General features: G+C 47.2%; 1 protein-coding gene across 1 annotated transcript in view; it reads right to left on the reverse strand.

The window, feature by feature from the left end:
• LOC141082419 (uncharacterized) overlaps positions 1 to 4,536 on the reverse strand; it is a 28,318-nt gene extending 23,782 nt beyond the window's left edge. Inside the window, exons 1-3 of the mRNA XM_073566360.1 lie at positions 4,404 to 4,536; positions 4,223 to 4,320; positions 3,934 to 4,024 (exon numbers count right to left, since the gene is read on the reverse strand). Coding sequence (XP_073422461.1) covers positions 3,934 to 4,024; positions 4,223 to 4,320; positions 4,404 to 4,536 — 322 coding nt within the window. The remainder of the gene's footprint in view (positions 1 to 3,933; positions 4,025 to 4,222; positions 4,321 to 4,403) is intronic.
• Between the last annotated feature and the right edge of the window lie 10,519 nt (positions 4,537 to 15,055).

Raw genomic sequence — 15,055 nt, forward strand, 5'->3', positions numbered from 1 at the left:
AATAGTTGACGGGGACAAAATAAATCCCAAAAAATAAATCCTCTGTACTCCAAAAAGGCATTTAGATCCTTTGACATACAGGGAATTCTCCCTCAAGATCCGGAACACAGTCCGAATATGTTCCACATGAGAATCCCAATCCTTGGAGAAGATCAAAATATCATCCAGATAGATAATCAAAAATTTATCGACAAAATCTCGGAAAATATCGTTCATGAAGCACTGGAAGACAGAAGGGGCATTAGTGAGCCCAAAAGGCATCACCAGGTACTCAAAATGTCCCTCCGGAGTATTAAACGCCGTCTTCCATTCATCCCCATGCTTAATGCGAATAAGATTATACGCCCCCCTGAGGTCAAGCTTGGTAAACCAGCAAGCACCTTTAACTCTGGAGAATAGATCAGAAATCAGGGGTAACGGATACTGATATTTAACAGTAATTTTGTTGAGGGCACGATAATCAATACAAGGTCTTAATGATCCATCCTTTTTGGCTACAAAAAAAAACCCGGCACCTAAGGGTGACGAGGATGGTCTAATATGACCCTTCTCCAACGCCTCCTTAATATAGGATCGCATAGCCTCGTGCTCGGGTACAGATAAATTGAAGAGCCGACCCTTGGGAAATTTACACCCCGGGCTCAGTTCAATTGCACAGTCATAACTCCTATGAGGAGGCAGAGATGCAGACTCATTCTCACTAAATACATCATAAAAGTCCGCCAAATAATCAGGAACATCATGCGACTGAGGAAAGGTGGAAAACACCGGAGCCTCAATAAAGGCACACTGACAACCCCAACTCACCACAGACACAGATTTCCAATCCAAAACTGGATTATGAATCTGTAACCAGGGAAACCCCAGAACAATAGTATCATGCAGATTATGTAACACCAAAAATCTGCAATTTTCTTGATGGTCTGGGGCGACCCGCATTACCACCTGGGTCCAAAACTGGGGTTTATCTTTAGCCAAAGGAGTAGCATCAATCCCCCTCAAAGGGATAGGCGTCTGCAGAGGTGTCATCGGAAATCCACAACGTTTAGCAAAATCCAAGTCCATTAGGTTTAGGGCTGCTCCCGAATCCACAAAAGCCTTGGCGGAAAAGGTGGACAGGGAGCAGATCAGAGTAATAGCCAGAAGAAACTTAGGTTGAACACCCCCAACAGAAAACGTGTGTGCAAAGCGTTTCTCTCATTTAGGACAAACAGAAATAATATGCGAGGCACCTCCACAGAAAAAACACAACTTATTACGCCTTCTGAACTCCTGACGCTGCTCTCTGGAAAAAACTCTATCACATTGCATAGGTTCAGACATTTGTTCAACAGGTGGCAACACCTCTCGTGCAGCTTTGCGTTCGCGCAAACGCCGATCAACCTGAATGGCTAATGACATAGAATCGTCAAGACCAGAGGGAACAGAAAATCCCACCATAGTATCTTTTACGGCTTCTGACAACCCCTTCCGAAAGAGTGCAGCCAAGGCATTATCATTCCAGGTAGTAAGTACTGCCCACTTTCGGAATTTTTGACAGTACAATTCTGCAGAATCACGACCCTGGCTCAATGCCAGCAGGGTCTTTTCAGCCTGATCAATGGCATTAGGTTCGTCATACAACAACCCCAAAGCTTGAAAGAATGCGTTCACATTAGTCAGAATAGGATCATCTGGTTTCAAAGAAAACGCCCAATACTGGGGATCGCCCGCAGCAAAGAGATGACAATTTTAACCTGCTGCGCGGAGCTCCCTGACGAGTTAGGCCTCTTTCACACTTCAGTTTTTTTGCATCAGTTCAAATCCGCCAAAAAGTCATTGAAGCGGATCGGTTGTTAACTGATGTGAACGGATGGCACAGGATCCGTTTTTAGACGGATCCTGAAAATGCGGAAATATAAAGGAAATGCTGGCCGGGAAAAGAGAGAGAGAGAGAGAGAGAGAGAGAGAGAATTTTTTTTTTTGTCCGGCACCCAGAAAGAATTTCGGGTTAAATGAGTGTCTGGAGGATCCGCCACAGAAAAAAACGTTACAAGCTCCGTTTTGAAATCTTTGAGGATGGTGACGGACAGCAATTTTTGGCGGATCCTCAAAAAAAACGGATGCAACGGAGAGCAATCCGTCACAATCCGCCATTAATGCAAGTCAATGGGGAAAAAAACGGATCCTCAAAAAAAATTTGAGGATCCATTTTTTTCAAAACCTGGTGGATTGTGACTGATTGTAAAAAACGGAAGTGTGAAAGAGGCCTTAGGCTTAAAGGCAAAAAATAATTTACAATTATTTTTGAAATTCAAAAATTTAGACCGATCCCCAAAAAATACATCAGGTGTAGGAATCTTTGGTTCAGCAGCATGTGAATGAGCAAGGTAGGCGGAAATTCCCCGCACTTCCGCAGCGAGCTGCTCCACACGATCAGACAATTGCTTTATCTCCATTGAGAGAAAAAAAATTCCCCCTACGGCCTCAGAGATATAGAGGAAAAAATATACACTTTTTTTTTATTTATTTATTTTTTTTTTATACAATTCTTTCCTGCTATCGAGTACCCTAGAATCTGCGGTATGGCGGGTGATTCTGTTATGAATGAGTCACCGTAGAAGGCAAAAGCAGAAATACAAGCTAAGTCCAGAAAACCAGAGAAGTTGGCAACTATCAGATTGCAGACCCCTGAACCTATCAACACAACTAGCAGTAGCCGTGGGGGGTTCCTACGATGCCCTAGACCCCTCGATCACAGCCAGAGAATTACATAGGCCTAAAGAAAGAAAGGGGAAATCTAAACTGCCCCAGAGCAGACCCCAAAGCAATAGGCAGCCCCCAACATATAATGACGGTGAAGCAAGATGAAAATACTAACACAGACAGAAAGATAGACTGAGCAAAGACGGGGCCCAAAACTACCTAGATAGGAAAGGACAGGAAGGCTGCTGTCTGCAATCTGCCAAAACCCTATCAAAGACATAAGCCAACAAGCTGATATGAAAAAGGCCCTGAAGCAGCTAGGCTTCAAAAACTAAATCAGCACTCAGGTATTTTCAGAAGACAGAGCTAAATGAATTCAGCACATCACAGCAGGGAATGGCAGAAATCCAGAAAAACAAAGCAAAACAAAGTCAAAGCACCAAAGCAAAAGGCCGAGCAGCAAACTTAGCTTTAGAGGAGCAGGAATTCAGACTGGTCTCCAAGGATCCCACAGAGAAATCATCCGCAGGGCAGAAGGGTGTCAGCAGCCTTATATCCAGTCAGTAACTCCACTCAGCCAGTCATCATCATCAGCCTCAGGTGTTTGATAATCAGGCTCACTACCTTTCTTTACCAGAAGAGGGAGTTCCTCGGGCCTCAGTAATGAAGGGGAAAATGAACTCACAACACTCTCGGTTCTCTTTCTTTCTCCTCTTTCTTTCTCTTTTCTTTCTCTCTATTCTTTCTTTATTTCCCCTCGTTCTCTCTCTGTTCTTTATTTCTTTCCCCTCTTTCTCTCTCTTTCTGTTCTTTATTTCTTTCCCCTTTTTCTTTCTCTCTGTATTTTCTCTCTATCTCTCTGTTCTTTCTTTCTTTCCGTTCTTTCTTTTGCTCTGTTCTTTCTTTCTCTCTGTTCTTTCTTTCCCCTCTTTCTTTGTCTGTTTTTTCTTTCTCTCTGTTCTCTCTTTCTTTCCCCACTTTCTCTCTCTGTTCGTTCTTTCTTTCTCTCTCCTTTCTCTATGTTCTTTCCTTCCCCTCTTTCTCTGGGAGTGGCTGAGGCATGGACACGGGTGTGACTAGCTCTTTAATGGGTGTGGTCGGGGCGTGGCCTAAAATGTGCCTCTTTCCCTTCTTCAAAAGTTGGGAGGTATGATGGTAATACGGCCGGACTACACCACCGATAAAGCAGCCACAGCCGGTGACTGAGAGGAATCTGTGACTTCTCTGCATTCAGTGGTTACTACTCACCTGGGTAGTCATATGTGGGAATCTCCTCTTTACACAGCTCATCATCTCTCACATATGTCTCTGTAGTATTAATATGGGTCAGATCTTCACCCTGAAACAAATATTGTAAAAGTCACAGAGAGATGGAGAAGTCCCATCTATGATCAGTTCTAATCCTGCCATCTCCACCGTTCTCATTACACAAGTATAAAACATATAATACTGGTGGATAAAACAAGACTGAGCACAAGACCTTAACAGCCGTCTACACATCATAGGGGAGATCTCCTGACACCTTCTCTCCATCTACCTGATGATCCTGAGGAGCACTGGGATCTTCTTGGTTACAGTCCTGTGGAAGAAGAGGACGGGGACATCTCTCTGGTGTTGTCGTCTTACTGGATAGATCTGGAGGAAACACATACAGGGACTGAATTCATTCTCTACATACAGATAATTATAGGCCGTGTGTATTTAGTCCTGTCTATTACCTGGTGATGTGAGGGGCTGGGGACCCTCCATTATGACGTTCTTATACAGATCTCTGTGTCCTTCTAAATACTCCCACTCCTCCATGGAGAAATAGACAGCGACATCCTGACACCTTATAGGAACCTGACACATACAATGATAACGTCATCCCCCCGATCCCTTCATAGTGTTACTGTATAATGTCCCAGCATTCCCAACAGTGTCACCTCTCCAGTCAGCAGCTCAATCATCTTGTAGATGAGTTCTAGGATCTTCTGGTCATTGATGTCCTCATGGATCAGGGGGTGAGGTGGAGGCCCCGTGATTGGGCTCAGGGGTCTTCCACATCCCTCAGACACAGGGTCCTGACAGCGATCACTAGAGGTCTTCTTCACCACTGTGTAATCCTGGTTATGGAGGGACACATTAATAAATCTCACTACAGACATTTCCAGAGTCCTCACCTCTCCAGTTCTGTCCATCTGTTATTCCCATAGATAAGAATGATGTAATGTGACGTCATCAGAATCTCTCACCTCTCCAGTGAGACGGAAGAGGATCTCTAGGGTGAGGTGTAACATCCTCTCCACCATCTTGTCTCTGTCCATATCCATCCTTGATGGGTAAATCAGGAATATTCTCTTATGTAGAAGATCTTCACTGAGAGGATCCAATATTGTAGAGACCTGAATGAGAAGAAGATGATCCGATGTAACATCATAAGAATCCTGTGTAATAATACAATTACTGGAGATAATAAGGGAAACATATGAGGAGATTTATTATCTTACAGGGTTTAGTTGTCTTCCCTGACATCTACTAATAAAACCTATATATTTAGGCCACAGACAACAAGCAGTTTCCTCCTCGGAGTCGGCAGATGAACACGTTCCTCATAGACTCATCTTCCATAACGCTAATTCTCGTCTCATTACCGACACTGGAATCGGCATTAGCAATACTGCAGGAGATATTCATTACACGCGACATGAGAAATAACTCCTTCATAATGAGGACGACATCTTCATCTTCTACTACGGCTCTAGGAACAGATTTGGCCAGAGTTGGTCACTGCCTCCATCCCCATCGGCCGTCTATATGAAGGTTTCCCGTCTTCCCTGCACTGGAATCTTCTATCACGTTATATCTCAGCTCTGAGTCACACAAAGAAGTTTGAGGCTGTGAGAATCATGTGGGAATAGTGGATGAGGGCAGGTATATCTCGCCCAGATTCCTTTCCTATGTGGCCTAGTCTGGTCAGTATTGCACCTGCTTGCTAATGAATAATGGGAGGTGGATATAAAAGGATGCCAGGTGGTTGTGTGAGTGTCTCACCCTGGGAACACAGAGAGCCTGTCTGTGTGAGAGACACACGTGAGTGAGAGCAGTGCCCACTGCAACTGTGGTTTGGCTGGACGGGAGAAGCCCGCCAGTTGGTAGTTAGGTTGTACTTTGTTTAGTTAGTGCCAGACAGGCAAGGATTTGTTTTATGTTTTATTTCTTTATGCATTGCTTTCACCGTTAATAAACCTGACCCAGTGTCAGTTATACCCGAATCCCAGCTCTGCGCCTGAGTTTCATGCTGAACGCACGTGACCTTTGACCCCAGCAAAGGCGATCCCAGAGTGTTTTATCACATTGTGGTGGAGAACGCGGGCATCACATTGCAAGCATGAGCATGGAGGACGTGGTGAAAGCGCTGGTACAGTCCACCGCCGTCCAGCAAGAAGCTAATCGGGTGATGATGGCCCAGCTGAAGGAGTTGGTGGACATGACAGCTACCGATCGTTCGCTTCTCCAGCAGGTGGCGCAGCGCCTGGCAAGCCTACATTAGGTTAACCTGGAAGCTGAGTCGAGTGTGATTCACGTGAGTCGGTACTGGCAGAAGATGACGACGGAAGATGACGTCGAGGCATACCTGACCACGTTTGAACGGACTGCGGTGCGAGAAACATGGCCGAAGGCACGATGGGCCAGCCTGATTGCCCCGTTTCTTTCCGGTGAGGCCCAAAAGGCTTATTATGACTTAGAGCCTGAAGCCGCGCAGGACTTTGACAAACTGAAAGCTGAGATCTTGGCCCGGCTGGGAGTGACGACCGCTGTCCGTGCACAGAGAGTGCATCAATGGACTTATCAGCCGGATAAACCACCGCGGTCACAGATGTTCGACCTGATCCACGTGACGAAGAAGTGGCTACAACCCGAGGTGTTGACAGCGCCAGAGATAATCCAGAGAGTCGTCATGGACAAGTACTTGAGAGCTCTACCGCTAGCCCTGAGGAAGTGGGTAAGCCATGGAAATCCTACGACGGCAGATCAACTGGTGGATCTGGTTGAACGTTACTCCGTGGCGGAAGGACTCCGAGACGACGCTACCCCACCTCATTCTTCATCATCTCCACGTGGAACCGTTAAGACTGTTCCAGGGAGTAGGGGAGATGGAAAAATCCCTAAGACAGTGGGGGAGGAAAACGGGACTGCCCGCACTGCGAGGCCGAGAGTAACGAACTATGGTCTAAGCAAGGGGCCCGTTAGGTGTTTCCGCTGCCAAGAGATGGGACATATTGCTGCGAACTGTCCGGTCACTACTGAACCCATGCAGTGCGACGTCACAGACTCTAAAAACCGCATGTCTATGGTTGCACGGGTAGTGAGTGTGAATGCCGGTCAAAAGGATGTGGAAAAACACTTGTGTGATTTAACTGTTGATGGCAAAAATGTGGTGGCATTGTTAGACTCGGGAAGTGTGGTGACTCTGGTGAAGGCCAGTCTGGTGTCAGCCCCGACTGGACCATCAGACATATTTTCTGTAACGTGTGTGCATGGAGACACCTGTTCGTACCTCACCACGGTCATATGCATTACTACTTCCTATGGGTCTGTGCAACATAAAGTGGGACTCGTCCCGGCGTTATTGCATGATGTTATCCTGGGCCGGGATTTTCCCCACTTCTGGCAATTGTGGGAGAATCAGTTGATGCCCTCGGGTAATAGTGTACATGATTCTTCTCCCAGGGCGCGTGGGGGTCTCGAATCCCTGGAAGATGTCTCCCCGGAAGACTCGGGGGAAGAGTCTGCGGGAAATGACCTGCAGTTCCCGTTTTCAGTCATGGCGGGTGATACGGAGGAGACCGGGGAAGAGGAGGAGGCCGACAGCCGTCCACCTCCCCGTTTGCCGGATTTAGAAGTTCAGAAAGATGACTTCCAAAGCGAGCAAATAAAGGATCCTACCCTTTCTCAGGCTAGGACAAATGTAAAAGTGATAAATGGGGTACCCGTAGAACCTGGCTCTAGGCTGGCATATCCTTACATGGTTCTGGAGAATGATTTACTCTATCGGATAGAGAAAAAGGGGGGAGATACGGTGCAACTATTAGTCGTGCCAAAACCCTATCGGCGGCAGGTGCTGGACCTGGCCCACGGACATGTGATGGGAGGTCACCTGGGAGTCCAGAAAACCACCGAAAGGATATTACACTGTTTTGTTTGGCCAGGCATGCATCACGATATTCGTGTATATTGTGAGTCTTGTCCTGACTGCCAAGCCTCTGCACCTAAGCCCCGGTTCTGTAGCCCTTTGGTACCCCTACCTATTATTGAAGTCCCGTTTGAGAGGATTGGGATGGATCTAGTTGGGCCCCTTCCACGGTCTGCACGTGGACACCAACATATCCTGGTCATCTTGGATTACGCCACTCGTTACCCGGAGGCCATCCCTTTGCGTAACACGGCCACCAAGACGATTGCCAAGGAACTGGTGCATGTGTTTAGTCGGGTCGGTATACCAAAACAGATACTCACTGACCAGGGGACCCCCTTTATGTAATGAAGGAGCTCTGCCGATTGTTACAAATCGAACTGTTACGCACATCCGTGTATCACCCTCAAACAGACGGGTTGGTTGAATGGTTCAATAAAACTCTGAAGCAGATGCTGAGAAAGGTGATAGACAAGGATGGGAAGAACTGGGACTATTTACTTCCGTATTTGCTTTTTGCCATCAGGGAAGTACCCCAGTCTTCCACGGGATTCTCGCCTTTCGAGTTATTGTACGCCCGACGTCCTCGCGGACTGTTAGACGTTGCAAAAGAAACCTGGGAGGGTCAGGTCACACCGTTTAAAACAGTGATAGATCACGTCACACAAATGCAGGACCGTATTGCGGCTGTTATGCCTATCGTCAAAGAACACATGATACAGGCTCAAGGAGCCCAAAAAAGAATCTATGATAGGGGCGCCAAGATCCGTACGTTTGCACCCGGAGATAGGGTGTTGATCCTGGTCCCCACGGTGGACAGTAAGTTCCTGGCAAAGTGGCAGGGCCCCTTTGAGATTAAGGAAAGAGTTGGTGAAGTAAACTACAAAGTATACCAGGCAGGTAAACGGAAACCTGAATAGATTTATCATGTAAATCTGATAAAACCCTGGAAAGATCGGTCTGCCTTGTCAGCGGAGCTGGCCCGTCCCGTCTGCTCACATACCGTACCGGAGGTACGGGTTGCAGAGACTCTCTCGGAGCGGCAAAAGACTGAGGTCAGGCAGTTTCTACTTTACAACCAAAAGTTTTTCTCAGAAAAACCCGGGCAGACTACGCTAATGAAACATGGCATTGTAACGGAACCTGGTGTCACAGTTCATGTAAAGCCCTACCGAATCCCAGAATCGCGCCGTGAAGCCGTTTCCCGAGAAGTGAAGGCAATGTTAGAGTTAGGTGTCATTGAGGAATCGCACAGTACTTGGTCCAGCCCGATTGTGCTAATTCCTAAACCGGACGGCACCATCCGGTTCTGCAATGACTTCAGGAAACTGAATGCGGTCTCAAAATTTGATGCCTACCCTATGCCCCGGGTCGACGAGTTAATAGATCGGTTAGGAAAAGCCCGGTATATTACGACCCTAGACCTAACAAAGGGGTATTGGCAGATCCCTCTGGCGGAGGCTGCCAGAGAAAAGACGGCATTTGCTACCCCAGAAGGTCTATTTCAGTATGTGTATATGCCGTTTGGACTGCACGGAGCACCGGCGACCTTCCAGAGACTGATGGATCGAGTCCTGAGGCAACATAGGCGGTACGCTTCGGCCTATTTGGACGACATTGTCATTTACAGCTTGGACTGGGAGACTCATCTCCAGAAAGAACAAGCTGTGATTGACGACCTGTGGGAGGCAGGTCTAACCGCAAACCCCAAGAAATGTCACATCGGGCTATAAGAAGCCCGGTATTTGGGGTATGTAATTGGGAGGGGTGTTGTTAAACCCCAGGTTGATAAGATTCAGGCAGTTCATGACTGGCCGCAGCCTGTCAACAAGAAGCAGGTACAAGCCTTCCTGGGGATCGCCGGCTATTATCGCCGGTTCATACCCAATTTTGCAGCCATCGCTACCCCCCTGACGGATCTTACAAAAGGGAAAGACTCCGTCATGATTGAATGGAGTTTAGCGGCTGAAGAAGCCTTCCATAGCCTAAAACGGGCACTTTGCTCTCAGCCCGTACTAGTGACTCCGGACTTCTGCAGCGAGTTTGTGGTACAAACAGATGCCTCTGATACCGGTATCGGGGCCGTACTCTCACAAGTGAGGGACGTGGAACACCCAGTCCTCTATCTCAGCAGGAAGCTGAATAAACACGAGCAAAGGTATGCAGTCGTAGAAAAAGAGTGCCTCGCCATTAAGTGGGCTCTAGAGGCCCTCAAATATTACCTGGTGGGCCGAAAGTTCAGGCTTGAACAAGGAACGGAATAGCCGGGTGACCCGGTGGTTCCTTGCCCTGCAGGCCTACACTTTTACGGTGGAGCACCGCCCAGTCGTACAGATGGGAAATGCAGATGCCCTGTCCCGAGTGCACTGTTTGGCGGGTGTCATTGCTTGACCGGAGTGGTCTGAGCAGAGGGGGGGGGATATGTGAGAATCATGTGGGAATAGTGGATGAGGGCAGGTATATCTCGCCCAGATTCCTTTCCTATGTGGCCTAGTCTGGTCAGTATCGCACCTGCTTGCTAATGAATAATGGGAGGTGGATATGAAAGGATGCCAGGTGGTTGTGTGAGTGTCTCACCCTGGGAACACAGAGAGCCTGTCTGTGTGAGAGACACATGTGAGTGAGAGCAGTGCCCACTGCAACTGTGGTTTGGCTGGACGGGAGAAGCCCGCCAGTTGGTAGTTAGGTTGTACTTTGTTTAGTTAGTGCCGGACAGGCAAGGATTTGTTTTATGTTTTATTTCTTTATGCATTGCTTTCACCATTAATAAACCTGACCCAGTGTCAGTTACACCCGAATCCCAGCTCTGCGCCCGAGTTTCATGCTGAACGCACGTGACCTTTGACCCCAGCAAAGGCGATCCCAGAGTGTTTTATCACAAGGCTTTTAGAAAAGATTTTTTGCTTCCACAAACACAACGGACAGAAATGATCTGATCCCAAAGTCTCCATGTACAGTGATTTATGGGGATTATTTCTGGCCTTAGACTTTCCTATATTACAAGAAAAACTCCAGAAAAAGCCGATATTAAAATGTTTCTAAAGAAAAATTGGCTCCAACAATTCTTGTAAGAAGAAAAAAATTGCAAAAAGCAGAAGACACATTTTATAATTTTTAGCATATTAAACATTTATTACAAAGAAATTAATCTTTTTGGGCCCCAGAACATAGATGTACACCGCAGGGACGGCACAGGTGAGGCTTCAACATAAACCCTGAAAAGCAAACATGGCATCTAAGAAGGTGTGACAGAGTTTGGCTGAATGCCCCCCACCTCCAAGTACTCGATAGTATGGGGCGGCCTAGTTACTACGATACTTACATGCCTATGGTGTCTGGGCTGCAATGTATGAAGGTCTATTAGGCCGGGCCACAGGCAGCGTCCAATAAGTTACCTTATAACGCCCCCATACACATTAGACTAAAGTTCCATGAAAGCACTGATTTCGGGGGGTTTGGCCGACCATATAATGTATTTGGGGGCCTCCCGACAGATGATGTCAGGGCAGAGAAGGATCTGGCATCCTGAATTTCAGAGGATAATCCGTTTGTTCTTCCTGTAGATAATCCTCCTCTAGAGGAGTCTGGAGGCGACTCTCTCATACAGACCACTGGAAAGCTGGAATATTTGTGTGTATGGGGGAGTCGGGAGAGATCGCCGTCTGCCAAATGACCGATCAGCCAACTCTGATCTCATGTGTATGGGGCCGTTAGTATTACACTGACAGGCAGTGATGATACACGGCACTACAGTAGTACAGGGCATCACCGGAGCCATCAGAGGCTTGTATGTTGTGTGATCGCACTGATCAGAGGGGTTTAAAAAAGGTTTAAAGTGGAAAAAATATCACAGTTTCAGCAACAAGAAATATCCATCACTATATGGAAAGCAGAGTCACTGCACAATGTTAGTGACGTCACGTCCATAACTACTTTATTATACTCTATTATCCTGTACACAGTGGAGTAGATAGAAATCACAGATCCCACAGCAATAGCTGGAATTGGGCCCTCCAAAGTAAAGATATAAAAATATCTCTCTCTATCTATATACACTGTTCAAAAAAATAAAGGGAACACTTAAACAACAGAATATAACTCCAAGTAAATGAAACTTCTGTGAAATCAAACTGTCCACTTAGGAAGCAACACTGATGGACAATCAATTTCACATGCTGTTGTGCAAATGGAAAAGACAACAGATGGAAATTATTGGCAATTATCAAGACACCCTCAATAAAGGAGTGGTTCTGCAGGTGGGGACCACAGACCACATCTCAGTACCAATGCTTTCTGGCTGATGTTTTGGTCAATTTTGAATGTTGGTTGTGCTTTCACACTCGTGGTAGCATGAGACGGACTCTACAACCCACACAAGTGGCTCAGGTAGTGCAGCTCATCCAGGATGGCACATCAATGCGAGCTGTGGCAAGAAGGTTTGCTGTGTCTGTCAGCATAGTGTCCAGAGGCTGGAGGAGCTACCAGGAGACGTGGAGGGGGCTGTAGAAGGGCAACAACCCAGCAGCAAGATGGCTACCTCCACCTTTGTGCAAGGAGGAACAGGAGGAGCACTGCCAGAGCCCTGCAAAATGATCTCCAGCAGGCCACAAATGTGCATGTGTCTGCACAAACGGTTAGAAACTGACTCCATGAGGATGGTCTGACGTCCCGACAGCCACAGATGGGGGTTGTGCTCACAGCCCAACACCGTATAGGACGCTTGGCATTTGCCACAGAACACCGGGATTGGCAAATTCGCCACTGGCGTCCTGTGCTCTTCACAGATGAAAGCAGGTTCACACTGAGCACATGTGACAGACGTGACAGAGTCTGGAGACGCCGTGGAGAGCGATCTGCTGCCTGCCACATCCTTCAGCATGACCGGTTTGGTAGTGGTCAGTAATGGTGCGGGGTGGCATTTCTTTGGAGGCCACACGATGTTGGGCTGTGAGCACAACCCCCATGGAGACACAATTGTGCCTTTACCTGGAGATAAATTCCCAGTGGGGGCAATTTCCAAAATGCAATAACTTAAGTGGGGAATTCAGCTCTTTTCGCACTTAAGGGATCTGTATATGGAGTCTACAAACTACAGTGGGGGAAATAAGGATTTGTTACGCTGACAATTTTGGGGCTAAAGTCACATTTTTGTGAGGAAAAAAAGTAAAATTGTCATTTTTTCCTTCCACATTGCTTAAATTCCTGACACACTGTCCGAATTCAGATACTGTCCTGTCAGAAAGGAGAATACAGGGAGTGAAAGGGTTAATAGGACTCACAGGAGGAACCGGCCCAGAAAGCAGAACATCCAGGAGTGTCCGCCACATATATGACTGCTCTGTGCACAGGACCTGTGATGAGGTCACAGGAGGGGAGGAGTCAGGGGTCACATGATCAGGGGCCTCAGAGTGTGCAGGACTCAGTGTGCTGGAGCGCTCCCGATAATCAGCTGCGTGTGTCATGCTGTGTGATAGTCACAGCACCTGCATGGAGGGCGACACATGCAGCTGATTATCGGGAGCGCTCCAGGGATCCGGGGTCCCGATGCAGCTATTCGGTAAGCGATATCAGCCAATAACAACTTCTCCGACAATATTCGCTCATCTCTAGTAATAACAGCTCAAAGAAATTCACCAAACTTTTCATTAAGTTTAATAGTAAGACCCTATTAAATATTGAGCACCAGCGGGATGAAGCATTGACAGCAGCATGTAAAAGTGTGGGCGCCCATGGTCAAAATGACCGTTATCGTGAGCAGTAGTAAGATGAAGATGAAATGATCTCTAAAAGGCCGAACCTCTAAGATGGCACATGGCCTTTGTATTTCACTCAAAAATAATAATAAAAATATATATATACACATTGATTACAATTTATAATTGCAAAAAGGAAAAAGGGGCGATGCAAAACTTTGGGCACCCTTGGAGATTTGAGTACTGAGATAATTTTGATCAGGATTTCACACCTTAATTAGCTTGTTAGGGTTATGGTGAGATCACATGGTGACCAGGAGCTACAGTCTGAGGAAAGGGCTAAAAAGCCTTCACTAGACCCCTGTACAGCTGTATAATGAGGTCCAGGCTTTATAGTGAAGGGACAGGAGTGAGGGCCTGTGCCCAGGAGCTACAGACTGAGGAAAGGGCTAAAAAGCCTTCACTAGACCCCTGTACAGCTGTATAATGAGACCCAGGCTTTATAGTGAGGGGACAGGAGTGAGGGCCTGATCCCAGAAGCTAAAGTCTGAGGAAAGGGCTAAAAAGCCTTCACTAGACCCCTGTACAGCTGTATAATGAGGCCCAGGCTTTATACAGAAGGGACAGGAGTGAGGGCCTGATCCCAGAAGCTAAAGTCTGAGGAAAGGGCTAAAAAGCCTTCACTAGACCCCTGTACCGCTGTATAATGAGGCCCAGGCTTTATACAGAAGGGACAGGAGTGAGGGCCTGATCCCAGGAGCTACAGTTTGAGGAAAGGGCTAAAAAGCCTTCACTAGACCCCTGTACAGCTGTATAATGAGGCCCAGGCTTTATAGTGAAGGGACAGGATTGAGGGCCTGATCCCAGAAGCTAAAGTCTGAGGAAAGGGCTAAAAAGCCTTCACTAGACCCTTGTACAGCTGTATAATGAGGCCCTGGCTTTATACAGAAGGGACAGGAGTGAGGGCCTGATCCCAGAAGCTAAAGTCTGAGGAAAGGGCTAAAAAGCCTTCACTAGACCCCTGTACCGCTGTATAATGAGGCCCAGGCTTTATACAGAAGGGACAGGAGTGAGGGCCTGATCCCAGGAGCTACAGTCTGAGGAAAGGGCTAAAAAGCCTTCACTAGACCCCTGTACAGCTGTATAATGAGGTCCAGGCTTTATAGTGAAGGTACAGGAGTGAGGGCCTGTGCCCAGGAGCTACAGACTGAGGAAAGGGCTAAAAAGCCTTCACTAGACCCCTGTACAGCTGTATAATGAGACCCAGGCTTTATAGTGAGGGGACAGGAGTGAGGGCCTGTTCTCAGGAGCTACAGTCTGAGGAAAGGGCTAAAAAGCCTTCACTAGACCCCTGTACAGCTGTATAATGAGGCCCAGGCTTTATAGTGAGGGGACAGGAGTGAGGGCCTGATCCCAGAAGCTAAAGTCTGAGGAAAGGGCTAAAAAGCCTTCACTAGACCCCTGTACAGCTGTATAATGAGGCCCAGGCTTTATACAGAAG

Source organism: Dendrobates tinctorius, unplaced genomic scaffold, assembly GCF_039654945.1.
Source record: "Dendrobates tinctorius isolate UK_male_01 unplaced genomic scaffold, ASM3965494v1 ptg000017l, whole genome shotgun sequence".
Lineage (NCBI taxonomy): Eukaryota > Metazoa > Chordata > Amphibia > Anura > Dendrobatidae > Dendrobates > Dendrobates tinctorius.